The sequence below is a fragment of the Melanostigma gelatinosum genome, assembly GCF_949748355.1.
Source record: "Melanostigma gelatinosum genome assembly, chromosome: 20".
NCBI classification, from domain to species: Eukaryota; Metazoa; Chordata; class Actinopteri; order Perciformes; family Zoarcidae; genus Melanostigma; species Melanostigma gelatinosum.
Window position 1 is genome coordinate 11,623,284 of NC_136653.1, and position 17,702 is coordinate 11,640,985.

At 36.3% G+C, this 17,702-nt stretch overlaps 2 protein-coding genes across 2 annotated transcripts in view; both read right to left on the reverse strand.

Annotated features, from left to right (window-relative positions):
* Window positions 1–2,476: 2,476 nt before the first annotated feature.
* On the reverse strand, window positions 2,477–15,653 carry spag6 (sperm associated antigen 6; the record flags this gene model as incomplete). The annotated part of the gene is made up of 11 exons (XM_079292520.1): window positions 2,477–2,577; window positions 3,086–3,231; window positions 3,346–3,462; window positions 6,810–7,001; window positions 7,141–7,293; window positions 12,497–12,670; window positions 13,779–13,984; window positions 14,136–14,319; window positions 15,196–15,362; window positions 15,448–15,543; window positions 15,629–15,653. 11 exons carry the CDS (start codon window positions 15,651–15,653, stop codon window positions 2,514–2,516), a joined length of 1,524 nt encoding a protein of 507 aa, XP_079148646.1. The 3' UTR covers window positions 2,477–2,513.
* Window positions 15,654–17,350: 1,697 nt separating this feature from the next.
* Window positions 17,351–17,702, reverse strand: part of bmi1a (bmi1 polycomb ring finger oncogene 1a) — a 9,876-nt gene continuing 9,524 nt past the window's right edge. The window contains exon 10 of the mRNA XM_079292159.1: window positions 17,351–17,702. This exon is cut by the window's right edge and continues 960 nt beyond it. The gene's annotated coding sequence lies outside the window, so the exon portion shown is untranslated.

Below are 17,702 nucleotides of genomic sequence, written 5' to 3' on the forward strand. Positions count from 1 at the left end.
AAACGTGTTAAGAGAAAATTTGATTACAAATGCAAATGACCGGAGGCCAGGCAAGAGCTGCAGAGATGAAAAAATCCCCTTTGGGCGTTGAGATTCAAAGCCAAGACATCTTTGTGGAGAAAAAAAATGATTTAGGAATTCTTTGCATTTGCATGTCAAGTCAACAGAGCCAGGGCTCGGAAACATGCCCGTCTGCAATTGAGCTTTGGTCTCACAAAAGTCCCAAGTACTTTTAGTAAAACATCTAAAAGTCTTATGCATTGCTGTGCGAGTGTGTGTGTGTGTGTGTTTGTGTGTTTATTGCTGTCTGACAATGGTTGGTGAGAGTTCTTTCAGTGGCAGAGAGGCCAAATGATGTATGTTTATTGTTCTTCACATTTAATGATGGTGTTGAGAATACACTCCATTCTATAAGCGTTCACTCAAACCAATTAAAGCACTTGTTCTGCTTAACTCTACCTCTGGTACTTTGTTCTTTGCCGTTCCATTTCCAACACTGTATTCCTTCATTTCTAAATATGTTTGTTTTACACTGATACTTTACATTTGAAATTAGATGGTTTCTAGTTTACACACAGTCTCTGCTACGGAGGAGCTGAACAAAGAAATGTCTTTCCCATGACTCCTAAATGATATTTCTTTTGCAAAGAACTTCGCTCAACCTCGTGCATCAGTCTCATCCTGAGTTAAAGTCTGTCCTTTCCTCTGATACAATCAAATACATTTCAACCAGCATTTGAATTAACAATGTAATCAAAGTTGGAGAACATGTACAAAAACTCTTCTTTTTTTTATGTAATTTTGTTTGTAAAAAAAAAAAAAAAAACACCTTGAAAAGACCGTTTGCGTTTTTCAATAGATTCAACAAAGTTCCTGTTGCACGTGAACGATGAAAACGTTGTAATTGCTAAAATCGTTGCATCATTTACTTGCATTTTGCACAAAAAAACTACACTATATAGCGACATACTTTAAACTACTTGATGCATAATTTAGTGTAACGTGATTGCAGAAGTGAACTTATTCCGAGCAGTGTTGGAATGACCCAAACACACCACGGATATACTGATCTAATGCGAGGGGCAGTCCGTTTATGGAGAAACGTCCAGCGTTATTGCCCTTGCCTTTTTTTAATGCCAGCAAAATATTAAATGTCACAAATAGAAAATGTCAATGAGACATTTTGAATTCATAAACACAGTATTTGTACATAAAATTTTTTTTAGAGTATTTTATTTGCTTTTTTCTTATTTACAGAAGGAGGATCATCGCAAAAATTGCGAGCGGAAGACGTGCCTGGAACACACTCCGTGGGGTTCACATTTTCATCATTTGTATAACCGCATATAATGAATGCCATCAAATCTAAAGTAGTTTTATTTCAAAGACAGGTTCACACATTTTCATTCTGTATCAATCAATCCAAATAAAAAGTAAGTAATTAAACAAACCTCGCACTAATAGGAGCGATAGGCGGTCTATTATTTAGCAACGGACTACCGGTATATTGCACAGCTGGTTAAATGCCAAGCTATCCTACAGGGTCGGCAGGAAAAATGCTGAGGTCGTGTTTTCGATCTTGGTTTGGTTTGATTTTTTACTGCCTGTTAAACGCGCCGATTGTAGGCTGTGCGTGTAATCGTTTATATTAACCTACGGTCTGTATTTATTCATTCATATTGAAAAGGGAAGCTGTCTTGTAACTGCTTCAATTCCCTCGAAAGAAAACATTTCCATTGCAGACCTAAAAAAAATATAAGAAGCGATAAGAGCCCTGTAGCTGTATGGATATAAAATCTGATTTGTAAAGAGATGGGGGGGGGGGGGGGGGGGTTGTGGCAGCTGCAGCATGTTCTGATCTCCGCTGCGGTAAGAGGCGGAGGCTCATTTGCACCGTCAGTACAATGTGAAGAACAAGCAGAGACAACCCAGCGGACAATAAACAAAGAGGCTTGCCATGTGCGCTGCAGCTGCTGCATATGCACGCACACACACGCACGGTTGCGCTGCAGTGAGGAGTCGTGGCCGCCAGGGGGCAGTCTAACCCATGCAAGGACAGAGACAGATAGAGAATCATGATGTTCGTTGCTGGCAATGAAAAATGAAGATGCATATGAGCTGTGCTTCCGGGAAGCTTCTCTTCAACAATGGTTCTCATCCATGAGTCAGCAAGCATCCATCCTGCTGACGTGTCTTTGTGCAACACAATAATCCCCGACGGCTACATTGCTGAACCTGACCTTTGACCTCTTTACTGGGGCATCAGAGAATCGTTTCCATGAAGCTCCATGAAATGTCCTTTATTTATTTATTTCCATTTTTAGGGTCTCTTACACAACGTACAGTGACAATGTTAGCATATACGATCTATAGCCGTCCTAAGACGAGCTGCAGTTACTGCCAACATGCATTTAAAGGTGTAAAAAACTAACTTGACACAGACACGGTATAAAAAAATGGAAAACTGCCATTTACTGTATGGTACATCTTCATGTTAACATTTCATAAAGATGTTAAGCTGGCTGGTATTTCTCTAACCGCTCAAGCAAGACCTCTGAGTAGCCGGGGGAGTAGTACCTGAAAAACAAAAAAACACAACCTGTAAATATCCTACACTGTGTTTTGTACTGAAGGATATTTTGTACGATATACACTGATATACCTTTTACCGTTACACAGCAAAATTCTGATTTCTATATTTGCTTTCTACAAACCCAATTTAACCTATTTCATTTAATGTGTTTACTCTTACTTGATTCTAATTATACTGAGTATTTCTCTCCTTTTTTTCGTCTTCATTTCGGCTAATTATTTGTTGAAGTATTTTGTTTCTCTGAATAAATGCAAAAAAATGATGATTATGTTGTTATGATTGTTATAGGATGGGGTGGACGAAGAATGTAGTCTATAAATGTGCTGCTTAGTCAGCACACAGGTCTGAAATCATTACAGTGTATACCAGTCATGTGATAAGTCACTCCTAGATTGGTGTTTACAGTTGATGTCAACAAAGTATGTGTTTTAGCATGTGTGTGTGCGTGTGTGTGTGTGTGTGTGTGTGTTTGTATTGGCGAGAGAAACACACCTGACTATCTCTTCAGGAAAACAGCTGTTGACAGCGTTGATGTGCTCCTGTAGAGGGGAGCCAGGCTCTGCGTCGATCTCCTGCAATTTCTTCAGCCCCCCGCTGGTCACAAACAGACGGCGAGCCTTACTGTCATTAGGCAGCACCTTTGATGGAAGGGAAGACAGAGTGTATATCGATATATATATTTATTTATTTTTTACATTTTCAAAATGCAGATTGCGGATTCATGTTGTGATGACAGTTGTAGATACACTCACCTTGCTGAACTGGCAGACGACATGTTTGAGGATGTTGCTTGGGACATCGTAGAGCAGGGGCTCCAGACCTGGCAGGTAGGTGCACTTCTGTAGAATGCTCTTCAGAGCCTTCTTACTCTGAGAAGAACAAGAGGGATGATAAAGTCATATAAACCATTACCCATTCTCTCTTCTTTTTTTTACCTAGTGACCTTTGACACCAGCTGAACTGTGACTCAATGTAAAATAAGAGTTTATCTCGTCCTCTTTTAGTGCTTGGTAAAACTGCTCTTAAGACTCATTTCCATGACAGATACCAGTTAATTGTGCCTCAATATAAGTGTGAACTGATGAAATATTACAAGGGACATGCAGAAATCCATAAGTTAAATTCATCAGCTTTTTTTAAGAGCCTTTCCATACATGTTCTATGTGGTAAACATTTAGTATGTCTGAAAAAGTGAAAAAAGTCATTATATAGTGTGTTGAAAAATTCTTAAAGAAGTCATAGTATAGTGTGTCAAACAAAGTCATAAAGAATCCATCCTATAGCATGTTGAAAAATGGCCAGATGTATGAAAACATAGCTCAATTGGTAGAGCATATGCCCTTTGACTTGAACCTGAATCATGTTCATGGTGGCCCCAGGTTCAAATCCTTCTTATGTAGCCATTTCCTGATAGACAACCCATCGGTAAACTCTTCCAGTCTTACTCTGTCAACATCTTGCACATAAAAAGAAAAATGTATATCCTTAAAAAAGTAATATAGTATGTTAGAAAAAAGTCATGGTATAGTAGCCTCAGTAAAAAAAAAGTCATAAAAAGGTCATAATGCTTTTGTCTGGGTTTCTATTGTATTTCACTCTGTCTACCTCGTAAAAAGTCATTTTATGACATATCAAAAAAATGTAATAAAAAGGTCATAGTATAGCATGTCGAAAAATGTCTAAATAAAAGGTCATAGTATAGCATGTCGAATAATCTCTAAATAAAAGGTCATAGGTCATATGACATAGGCATCACGAAAAAATCATTAAAAAGTCATCGTATAGCATGTCGAAAAATGTTAAAATAAAAGGTCATGGTATAGCATGTCGAAAAATGTCAAAATAAAAGGTCATAGTATAGTTTGTCGAAAAATGTCAAAATAAAAAGGTCATAGTATAGCATGTCGAAAAATGTCAAAATAAAAAGGTCATAGTATAGCATGTCGAAAAATGTCTAAATAAAAGGTCATAGTATAGCATGTCGAAAAATGTCTAAATAAAAGGTCATAGTATAGTTTGTCGAAAAATGTCTAAATAAAAGGTCAAAGGTCATATGACATAGGCATCACGAAAAAATCATTAAAAAGTCATAGTATAGCATGTCGAAAAATGTCAAAATAAAAAGTCATAGTATAGCATGTCGAAAAATGTCAAAATAAAAAGTCATAGCATAGCATGTCGAAAAATGTCAAAATAAAAAGTCATAGCATAGCATGTCGAAAAATGTCAAAATAAAAAGTCATAGTATAGCATGTCGAAAAATGTCAAAATAAAAAGTCATAGTATAGCATGTCGAAAAATGTCAAAAAAAAGGTCATAGTATAGCATGTCGAAAAATGTCTAAATAAAAGGTCATGGTATAGTATGTCGAAAAATGTCTAAATAAAAGGTCATAGGTCATATGACATAGGCATCACGAAAAAATCATTAAAAAGTCATAGTATAGCATGTCGAAAAATGTCAAAATAAAAAGTCATAGTATAGCATGTCGAAAAATGTCAAAATAAAAAGTCATAGCATAGCATGTCGAAAAATGTCAAAATAAAAAGTCATAGTATAGCATGTCGAAAAATGTCAAAATAAAAAGTCATAGTATAGCATGTCGAAAAATGTCAAAATAAAAAGGTCATAGCATAGCATGTCGAAAAATGTCAAAATAAAAAAGTCATAGTATAGCATGTCGAAAAATGTCTAAATAAAAAGGTCATAGTATAGCATGTCGAAAAATGTCAAAATAAAAAGGTCATAGCATAGCATGTCGAAAATGTCAAAATAAAAAGTCATAGTATAGCATGTCGAAAAATGTCAAAATAAAAAAGTCATAGTATAGCATGTCGAAAATGTCAAAATAAAAAGTCATAGTATAGCATGTCGAAAATGTCAAAATAAAAAAGTCATAGTATAGCATGTCGAAAAATGTCAAAAAAAAGGTCATAGTATAGCATGTCGAAAATGTCAAAATAAAAAGGTCATAGCATAGCATGTCGAAAATGTCAAAATAAAAAGGTCATAGTATAGCATGTCGAAAAATGTCAAAATAAAAAAGTCATAGTATAGCATGTCGAAAAATGTCAAAATAAAAAGGTCATAGCATAGCATGTCGAAAATGTCAAAATAAAAAGTCATAGTATAGCATGTCGAAAAATGTCAAAATAAAAAAGTCATAGTATAGCATGTCGAAAATGTCAAAATAAAAAGTCATAGTATAGCATGTCGAAAATGTCAAAATAAAAAAGTCATAGTATAGCATGTCGAAAAATGTCAAAATAAAAAGGTCATAGCATAGCATGTCGAAAATGTCAAAATAAAAAGGTCATAGTATAGCATGTCGAAAAATGTCAAAATAAAAAAGTCATAGTATAGCATGTCGAAAAATGTCAAAATAAAAAGGTCATAGCATAGCATGTCGAAAATGTCAAAATAAAAAGTCATAGTATAGCATGTCGAAAAATGTCAAAATAAAAAAGTCATAGTATAGCATGTCGAAAATGTCAAAATAAAAAGTCATAGTATAGCATGTCGAAAATGTCAAAATAAAAAAGTCATAGTATAGCATGTCGAAAAATGTCAAAAAAAAGGTCATAGTATAGCATGTCGAAAATGTCAAAATAAAAAGGTCATAGTATAGCATGTCGAAAAATGTCAAAATAAAAAGGTCATAGCATAGCATGTCGAAAATGTCAAAATAAAAAGGTCATAGTATAGCATGTCGAAAAATGTCAAAATAAAAAAGTCATAGTATAGCATGTCGAAAAATGTCAAAATAAAGTGTCGAAAAAAAGTCACAGTAGTATATCATAACAATTTGATATAAATACCATAAGGTTAGCCTGTTTTAAAATGAATTGTGTGTATTTCATCAGATTATTTGTATTGGCAGGCTAATAAAAAGTATAAGGCTAATACTATTTATATATCTGCAACACTATCAAATTATTGCAATTCAAATGTTGTAATAAACCACAACTCTATACAACTATATTCTAGCTCATTGTCTAACACCACTCAATAACGTTATAAATCAAAAACCATGGCATCAATAAGCACATGTTTTGCGTCCCCTGGAGACAATTTCTGTTGTAGTGTGAGCTATTGCATAGACACTATATTACATTTACAGCTCTCAGGGCTACTGTAGTTATTGGCCCAAAATAAAAAACGAATAATCCCAAATCTGTCTGTTTTTGAGAGGCAAAACATGAGCTGCAGCTCTTACTTTGGCCTGCAGGTCCTCGGAGCTGTTGGCGTCCATGTAGAGTTCCAGCAGTTTGGTCAAGAGGTTAGCGGTGGCCACCGCCTTAGCGTGCTCAGGGGTGTGATGACCTATCTGGCCGATGGACCAGGCTGTGGCCGCCTTGATGTGAGGCTCATGCTCCTCGGACAGACACAGGGCCAGCTGGGACACCCCCTACGGGACAGGAAGACACACAGCATGATGGGGCTGGTTCAGTCAATATGACCTACATACTGAACCTAGTCTGTGGACTTTAGGGGTGGGTTTAGTTGTCACATGGCTTAAGGAGGGGAATCACAAGAGAGATTACCACCTTGGAGAGAATGACAGCCATGGCGAGGCTCTCGTTGTGAGCTGCCACATATCCCAGCATCATGATCCCAGGCAACCGCAGGTTTCCACAGCAATTGCCCAGATTGTCTATCACAGCTCCCATGGCACCACAATTCACAATCACCTGGGACAGCTGGAAACACAGACACAGAGAGATGCTATTTTTCGACATGCTATACTATGACCTTTTTATTGACATTTTTCGACATACTATACTATAACCTTTTATTTTAACATTTTTCGACATGCTATGCTATGACTTTTTATTTTGACATTTTTCGACATGCTATACTATGACTTTTTATTTTGACATTTTTCGACATGCTATGCTATGACTTTTTATTTTGACATTTTTCGACATGCTATACGATGACTTTTTAATGATTTTTTCGTGATGCCTAGGTCATATGACCTATGACCTTTTATTTAGACATTTTTCGACATACTATACTATGACTTTTTATTTTGACATTTTTCGACATGCTATACTATGACTTTTTATTTTGACATTTTTCGACATGCTATACTATGACCTTTTATTTTAACATTTTTCGACATGCTATACTATGACTTTTTATTTTGACATTTTTCGACATGCTATACTATGACTTTTTATTTTGACATTTTTCGACATGCTATACTATGACTTTTTATTTTGACATTTTTCGACATGCTATACTATGACTTTTTATTTTGACATTTTTCGACATGCTATACGATGACTTTTTAATGATTTTTTCGTGATGCCTATGTCATATGACCTATGACCTTTTATTTTGACATTTTTCGACATACTATACTGTGACCTTTTATTTAGACATTTTTCGACATGCTATACTATGACTTTTTATTTTGACATTTTTCGACATGCTATACTATGACTTTTTATTTTGACATTTTTCGACATGCTATACTATGACCTTTTATTTTAACATTTTCGACATGCTATACTATGACTTTTTATTTTGACATTTTTCTACATGCTATACTATGACTTTTTATTTTGACATTTTTCGACATGCTATACTATGACTTTTTATTTTGACATTTTTCGACATACTATACTATGACTTTTTATTTTGACATTTTTCGACATACTATACTATGACTTTTTATTTTGACATTTTTCGACATGCTATACTATGACTTTTTATTTTGACATTTTTCGACATGCTATACTATGACCTTTTATTTTAACATTTTTTGACATGCTATACTATGACTTTTTATTTTGACATTTTTCGACATGCTATACTATGACTTTTTATTTTGACATTTTTCGACATGCTATACTATGACTTTTTATTTTGACATTTTTCGACATGCTATACTATGACCTTTTATTTTAACATTTTTTGACATGCTATACTATGACTTTTTATTTTGACATTTTTCGACATGCTATACTATGACTTTTTATTTTGATATTTTTCGACATGCTATACTATGACTTTTTATTTTGACATTTTTCGACATACTATACTATGACTTTTTATTTTGACATTTTTCGACATGCTATACTATGACTTTTTATTTTGACATTTTTCGACATGCTATACTATGACTTTTTATTTTGACATTTTTCGACATGCTATACTATGACCTTTTATTTTAACATTTTTTGACATGCTATACTATGACTTTTTATTTTGACATTTTTCGACATGCTATACTATGACTTTTTATTTTGACATTTTTCGACATGCTATACTATGACTTTTTATTTTGACATTTTTCGACATACTATACTATGACTTTTTATTTTGACATTTTTCGACATGCTATACTATGACTTTTTATTTTGACATTTTTCGACATGCTATACTATGACCTTTTATTTTAACATTTTTCGACATGCTATACTATGACTTTTTATTTTGACATTTTTCGACATGCTATACTATGACTTTATTTTGACATTTTTCGACATGCTATACTATGACTTTTTATTTTGACATTTTTCGACATGCTATACTATGACTTTTTATTTTGACATTTTTCGACATGCTATACTATGACTTTTTATTTTGACATTTTTCGACATGCTATACTATGACTTTTTATTTTGACATTTTTCGACATGCTATACTATGACTTTTTATTTTGACATTTTTCGACATACTATACTATGACTTTTTATTTTGACATTTTTCGACATGCTATACTATGACTTTTTATTTTGACATTTTTCGACATGCTATACTATGACCTTTTATTTTAACATTTTTCGACATGCTATACTATGACTTTTTATTTTGACATTTTTCGACATGCTATACTATGACTTTATTTTGACATTTTTCGACATGCTATACTATGACTTTTTATTTTGACATTTTTCGACATGCTATACTATGACTTTTTATTTTGACATTTTTCGACATGCTATACTATGACTTTTTATTTTGACATTTTTCGACATGCTATACTATGACTTTTTATTTTGACATTTTTCGACATGCTATACTATGACTTTTTATTTTGACATTTTTCGACATACTATACTATGACTTTTTATTTTGACATTTTTCGACATGCTATACTATGACCTTTTATTTTAACATTTTTCGACATGCTATACTATGACTTTTTATTTTGACATTTTTCGACATGCTATACTATGACTTTTTATTTTGACATTTTTCGACATGCTATACTATGACTTTTTATTTTGACATTTTTCGACATGCTATACTATGACTTTTTATTTTGACATTTTTCGACATGCTATACTATGACTTTTTATTTTGACATTTTTCGACATGCTATACGATGACTTTTTAATGATTTTTTCGTGATGCCTATGTCATATGACCTATGACCTTTTATTTTGACATTTTTCGACATACTATACTGTGACCTTTTATTTAGACATTTTTCGACATGCTATACTATGACTTTTATTTTGACATTTTTCGACATGCTATACCAGGGATTCCCAAAGTGGGGTGCGCGCACCCCTGGGGGTGCGCGAGCTGCCTCTAGGGGGTGCGCGAGAGGAAAAGTGTAATGGCGGTCTGATGGTGTAATAATATTAAATATAAAAAGAAAATGTAATTTTAATTTAAAAACTGTCAGGTGGGACATCTGAAGCTATCAGTCGTAAAAGAGGAGAGGGACAGAGAGAGAGAGAGGAATCGGAGGCGAGGGGAACGGAGAGGTGCGTTATTGGGGAGAGACCGGGAGAAGAAATCGAGCCAGAGTCAGAGGAAGATGAGACGGCGCAGACTGGGGAAAAAAAGAGGAAATATGATGAAAAGTATGTGTGTCTGGGCTTCACTTGGATTGGCAACGCAGATTCCCCAAAGCCACAGTGCGTGGTGTGCAGCGAGGTTCTGGCTAACAGTCTGAAGCTCTTATTTACGTCGCCACCTGAACACCAAGCATGCCAGTGCAAGTCAAAAGCCCCTTACATATTTTAATATCGAAATTGGAGGAGTTACAAAACAGCCAAAAACAACTGCAGTCTCATTCATGTGTTGGTCTATAAATGACGCACTACGGGCTTCATATCTGGTTACAGAATAGCGAGAAAGGGGCTACCGCACACAATCGCCGAAGACGTGTGCTCGCCAGCTGCCAGAGAGATGGTGGAATGTATGATTGGGGAGAAAGAAGCAAAAAAGTTGTGCATGATCCCGGTGTCCAACAACACTGTGTCGCACCGCATCGATGCTTTGTCCGAAGACATCCTGGCTGCATTAGTCGCTCATTAATTGTAAATTAAATGTGATAATCTGCCTCTGAGCCTGTGCGTGTGTGCTCGCGATCCGTATTGCTCTTTAAAAGTGACGCCTTGTGTCACTGAAAGTTATTGAAACTTTGTTGCAGTGTTTCAGGGCGTTTTCACACCTTCAGTTCGTTTGCTTTGTTGCAGTTGCTCCTTTGTTCAGTTTGTGTTCACACTGCAACATTTAACAGCGGACTAAATCTTGTAAACAAATGCCACGCGCGAGCAAACTGTTCTCTCATTGGTCCGATTCTTATGCGGCTATGAAGGCTTAAAAGGCTCTGTTGCTTCTTTTTTTTTTTTTTTTTTTATTAAGGGGGGGGGGGGGGGGGTGCGCGAACCCGGTCGGGATGTAGAAGGGGGTGCGCGGCCTAAAAAGTTTGGGAACCGCTGTGCTATACTATGACTTTTTATTTTGACATTTTTCGACATGCTATACTATGACCTTTTATTTTAACATTTTTCGACATGCTATACTATGACTTTTTATTTTGACATTTTTCGACATGCTATACTATGACTTTTTATTTAGACATTTTTCGACATACTATACTATGACTTTTTATTTTGACATTTTTCGACATGCTATACTATGACTTTTTATTTTGACATTTTACGACATACTATACTATGACTTTTTATTTTGACATTTTTCGACATGCTATACTATGACTTTTTATTTTGACATTTTTCGACATGCTATACTATGACTTTTTATTTTGACATTTTTCGACATGCTATACTATGACTTTTTATTTTGACATTTTTCGACATACTATACTATGACTTTTTATTTTGACATTTTTCGACATACTATACTATGACTTTTTATTTTGACATTTTTCGACATACTATACTATGACTTTTTATTTTGACATTTTTCGACATGCTATACTATGACTTTTTATTTTGACATTTTTCGACATGCTATACTATGACCTTTTATTTTAACATTTTTCGACATGCTATACTATGACCTTTTATTTTGACATTTTTCGACATGCTATACTATGACTTTTTATTTTGACATTTTTCGACATGCTATACTATGATTTTTTATTTTGACATTTTTCGACATGCTATACTATGACTTTTTATTTTGACATTTTTCGACATGCTATACTATGACTTTTTATTTTGACATTTTTCGACATGCTATACTATGACTTTTTATTTTGACATTTTTCGACATGCTATACTATGACCTTTTATTTTAACATTTTTCGACATGCTATACTATGACTTTTTATTTTGACATTTTTCGACATGCTATACTATGACCTTTTATTTTAACATTTTTCGACATGCTATACTAGGACTTTTTATTTTGACATTTTTCGACATGCTATACTATGACTTTTTATTTTGACATTTTTCGACATGCTATACTATGACCTTTTTTTTGACATTTTTAGACATGCTATACTATGACTTTTTATTTTGACATTTTTCGACATGCTATACTATGACTTTTTATTTAGACATTTTTCGACATGCTATGCTATGACTTTTTATTTAGACATTTTTCGACATGCTATGCTATAACTTTTGCACGTGTCCAGACAATGCACGTCAGTGCCCACAGGTGTGAGAGAGTGCCGTATACCTCCGGTGTGTGCTTCACCACCTCCCTCATCAGAGTGGTGACGTTCTTCTTGACATACTCATCTGGGTCATTGAGGCAGGCCATCGCTGCAGGGAAGATCTCAGCCTCTATCACCATCTCTGCCAGGCTGACCGAGTGTTTGCTGATCTGACTGAGGGCTGATAACACCTGCCTCTGAATGGAGACCAAAATGATGTCTGAGTTATTTCCGGAGCTCATGCATTTTTTTGTACATTCAATCACAAGCTTCATGTCCAGCATCTACGCTGAAATCTCACTGTTATTCATTAGATACCTGGTTCTTTTGAGCTACACTTGGAGGTTACATTTATTCTATTTAAATAAATGTACTATGTAGTTGTTTTTTAAGTTGAAAAAAATCTACCTGCAGTTAATGCTAATATTCTTTTTTTTATTTTTAAATGAAGATGCCACTTTTTGCTCAAATGTCACCACTTTTTCAGGTTTCCAAGGCTGATAGAAACCTGACTTCTTGTCTGGCTGTTTTGCTTACAAGATCTGTAATGCACACACAATTTAGTGTTTCTATTCCACCACGTAATGTTTTGTCAGAAATGTTGAGTTGCTAAGATGGTAAATTTGTCCTCGTCGTAAAATGTCCGTCTGTGATGAAGAATGTTTCCTGACATTCTGCGTTTCAATAAAAATGTTTTGAAGATTTCTTTCTAAATCCCAATTCATCCATAATTGGATCACAATGCAATGCATGAAATGCTCATAGGGCAAGATGTTTGTTAAAAAGGTGAATAAAGGGGCAACAAGACAAATAGATGGAGACTGGAGAATAACATTGAGCCCAATAGAAATCATAAATTAAATAAAGAATATATATGTGTATTGTTAGACGTACGTCAATAGCTTGAGTACATTTTTTGAACAGAACATTTTTCACAAATATGCATTTAAGGGTTCTGCTGTAATCATTCATTCCTTTTATGTGAAATTGATTAAACTTGACATGAAAATGATATCCAAAGTAAAAGCACCAAAGACAAGTGTTTCTATTAAAAAACAGCCCTCACAAACAACATAAGGCACCTATAGGTTACATGATTATTTAGCATGCATGTCTCAAGTATTGACTATTTTTACCTTATTTGGTAAGCATTGTTTTAAGTAAGAATAAGCAAAGTTAGAAAAACGATCAGTTAGTGTCTCATAGAATGATCCAAAGGGATGTGATAAATTGTCCGTCTATGCCATTTTACATCATCAGCTGAGTTAAGCTCTTTCAGTGTGACAGTCTTTTGAGCTCTCCTACCTTCAGTTTGGCGTCTGGGTTGAGGATCATCAGTGCCAGATGTGCAATGGCTCCATTCTCCACCACAGTCTCGGCAAGTTCAGGTGTGTGCTTGGAGATGTCGCTGAGGGTCGACGCTGCGATGCGTTTGAGGGCCATCACAGGCTCCAGAAGACACAACACCAGCAGGGGCACCGCACCGGCATCCACGACCGACTGAGACAACGCTGCACGGCAATAGAGAGAGGTGTGAAACATGGACGCAAACACACACAAAGGTAGAGGATGTAGTGCCAGTGCAAGGAGAGAGTGCTGGCAAAGAATGGAAATCTGAATGGAAATGGTAGAAATCTAAGCATGTCAGTGTGTGTTCCTTACATGCATTGTGTCGTGCGATGTAGCCCAGAGCCCAGGCAGCAGCCTCCTTCACCCCGGGGTCAAACTCCTCCAGGCAGTTCACCAGGGCATCAACTCCCCCGCAGTCCACCACAGCCTGGGACAGCTCAGGGGAGTGTTTGGCAACTGCACGCAACACAAACGCTGCTGCCTTCTTACAGAACCTCTGAATACACACACACACACACACACACACACACATCCATTGTCATGGCCCAAATTAAGGTATAAACCAACATTAGACTTCCATTGTGAATGAGATAGTAGGCAGCTGTAATGTTCCATGAGCTGATGACAAATATCCAAGTAGAGCCTGGAATGAGATTTGACATTCATCCCCTGTGTTTAAAAAAAAACCAGTTTGTTATTAACATAAGGATTCAATCATCTCATGTATCCTCGTCCTTGTGTTTTGTTCTCATATACTTCACTTCATTGTTTGGGGTTCCATACCTACTGCATGTGTAAGAATAGGAATAATTGCAAAAATCAACGAATTATTTTCTTTCAAAAACAACTTTCTTTTCTTTTCCAGTCAATAGAAACACTGGGCTTTCATATTTGACCATTTGTGTGTTCCTAAAGGTTCCGATTGAGATTTTTCGCCAAAGTGCAACAAAATTATTCTTATCACATTTGACATAAAACGTTGAAAACTGTAACCTGAATTGTGTGCAATGTTATGCTCATAAGAGACTGCAATATCCAATTAATAACAAGAGCTCAACCCTGTCTGTCTTCTCTGAAAGAGCTGAGAGGCAGGAAGAGAGAAAACAAAGGCCTGGTTGCTCTCATGGTAAAGGGCTCTTAGGTTCTGAAGTAGCCCCCAGGCGAGCGGCCAAGTAGCCCAAAACCCACTCTAACATCCAGGGGGCTGACCCTGGGGGCCCGCAGGGCCTCCTTCCTCTCTTTCTCAGACACACACACACACGCACAAACACACACGCACAAACACACCAGCCTCTAAAGGGCGGAGACGGAGCATTGCACAACCTGTCTCTATGAAACTGGCACTTGTGTTACCAAAGGATGAGATACTGACATTCTGCGAGACCAGAGAGTGGACCAGCTGGGGCAGGATGTCTTCCTTCACCACGGCCGTGGCCAGGTCATCGCTGTGGTCTGCCAGGCGGCCCAGAGCCAACGCTGCCGTCTGCTGGATGCTGGGGACCACATCCAGCAGGAGGGGACGCAGCATGGACATCACACCTGCAGGAGAAGAGAGCAGTTAGCACTTGGAATAGCAAAGCTAACGCTAACACAGTCCTCTTATGATCCAGCGTTGGTTTCTTACCAGCATTTTTAAGGATTTCTATGTTTTGTGGTCTGGCAGCCAGATCAGCCACAGCTTGCACAAACTGCATCCTTGATTTCTGATACTGCTCAAAAACTGCAAAACACAAACAGACAGAAAGACAGTTTGACTTTAAGCTGCATCATCATTTTTATGAACCAAAACAGCTGGTGGATCTTACCTTGAATGATCTGTCGTTGAGTCATTGTCCCCCTGATGGAAAAGCGCCTCCTCCTAAAGAGTTATTATTTATTTTAATGACTTTATCACAGGATTCAATGCAGCGTTTCTCCGGTTTTGAGTTGGGTGTTGTTGTTAAGTGTTGGCGTGGCAACAGACAGGAAGCAGAATGTCGCTCCGGTCGAAGATCGTCTCGTGTAAAGATGACTCACCCTGCTACTTTCGCAATCCGCCTTTTTTTTCTAGCCCGCACAGCCTGGCATTGTGCTCATTTCTTTCTTTTCAACTTTTGCTGGCCTTGCCTGCTCGAGGAGTTTGTCCTCAGATGAGCTGATGTACGAGTTCTTCTTGTTGCTCTTTGTAAATCCAGTCTTTAAAAAATGACATGGTCAAAATAAAGCTTATCATTATTATTATCGTTATAAAATGTGGGCTCATTGAAATGTGATCACTCCAAACCCTCCCTCTCTCGGTTGGTGTTTGCATGGGAATATTTGTGCTGTCTAGCCTGCAGATGACAGAAAATAAAAGGCGATGACAACAATATGTGAAGGAATTTCAACAACAGTTGGCCTACGAATAGAAATAAGTCCAATCGGGCAAGCAGACATATCACTGCGTGTGGTCATGTTATCCTACAACTCAATGGCTGAAATAAAGTCTATTTTAGATAATCCGATCCAGGACTTATTTATTATTAAACTAAAGGTCACACATTTTATGCAGCCTAATTAACAAACAATTCAACGTATTTAAAATCCGCTAACATAAACCTAAAATGCGCCTTTGTAATTAGATCATACTCACGTTTTTTCACACTAGATGTAGCCTATAAATGCAGTGTTTTCGATTCCGTTTGAGGTCATGTTTTTACCGGAGGGATCATTTTCATATTTAATTACAAGTGTAGTAGCATTGATTTCCTTATCGTTGCTCATTATGTGTACGAAATCCAAATGAGCAACATTTTCGTTTGTATTGCTCTGTAAATCTAATCTGATATCATTCTTTCATCTGTCCATCCGTTTGATAAAGGCCTTTTCTTGCCTTTTATTTATTTTGGCCAATGTTTAGGTTTTATTGGAAAGCTAGATTTGATTAGCCCAACACATATTTTAGAGTGGTTTAAACATCAACTCACAACTGTGTGTAGGTTATTTGTTTTATATTGTAATCAATTCAACTTTGAAATGTTGAAAGAAAAATCGTTAATCAAAACTTCGATTTTTTTTGTTGTATTGTTCTTTTTGTTTAACCATTGGTCAGCCTACTTTAAGCGTCCAAGATATGCCTACAATGTGACGATGAGCGTTACTTGACAATGGAAATCACACTGAAATTCAGTTCAGCAAGATACAAATAATAAATTGTTGCCTCGTAAAGAAATTAAACAAAGTCCATTTAAACTTTCCATGAAAACCTCTGCATTTTAGTGCAGTAAATGCAATTACTCATGTGATAAATCATCAATACAAAACAAAAAAAAGGCTTCAATCTTCATTGAATGTATTCAGAAACATGATTGGATCACGGGCCAGAGCTCTTAGCTGCTCATAACCGAGTTATCCATCACTGCTGATTCACAAAGACATCTGGCGCGTTGCACCTTCTGCCCATTTGACTTATTCCTTTATTTGGTTGCTATTAACGCAAAACACCAGACTGACTCGTGATCTTCCATCACACAGAGAAACCCGTTCTTCAGTAAGTGTAAAATGTTTTATTTAGATGTTTTATACTGTGCAACAGTAACAATACAATAGGTTGTCCATACAATCGAGCGATACAAACACGGAAAACACGGGAGACATCAAAACATTTGTCATTGAGCATGACAACTGAGCTGAAGAGGAGCCCACGTCATTCCCTCAGAACAAAGGGGAATAAGAGAATAACACCATCGCTGATTAAATATGCATTTTGTTTATATTTACACGTGGATTCTCTAAAACTGCTTAAAACGAGTTAAAGACGTGGTGGATAAGCAATCTGATTCCACTGCAGCTACAAGAAACTGATTTTTTTTTTCAGTAAAAGGCAATTTAAAGTTGTTTTTCCCCCTCCATGTCTTCCAT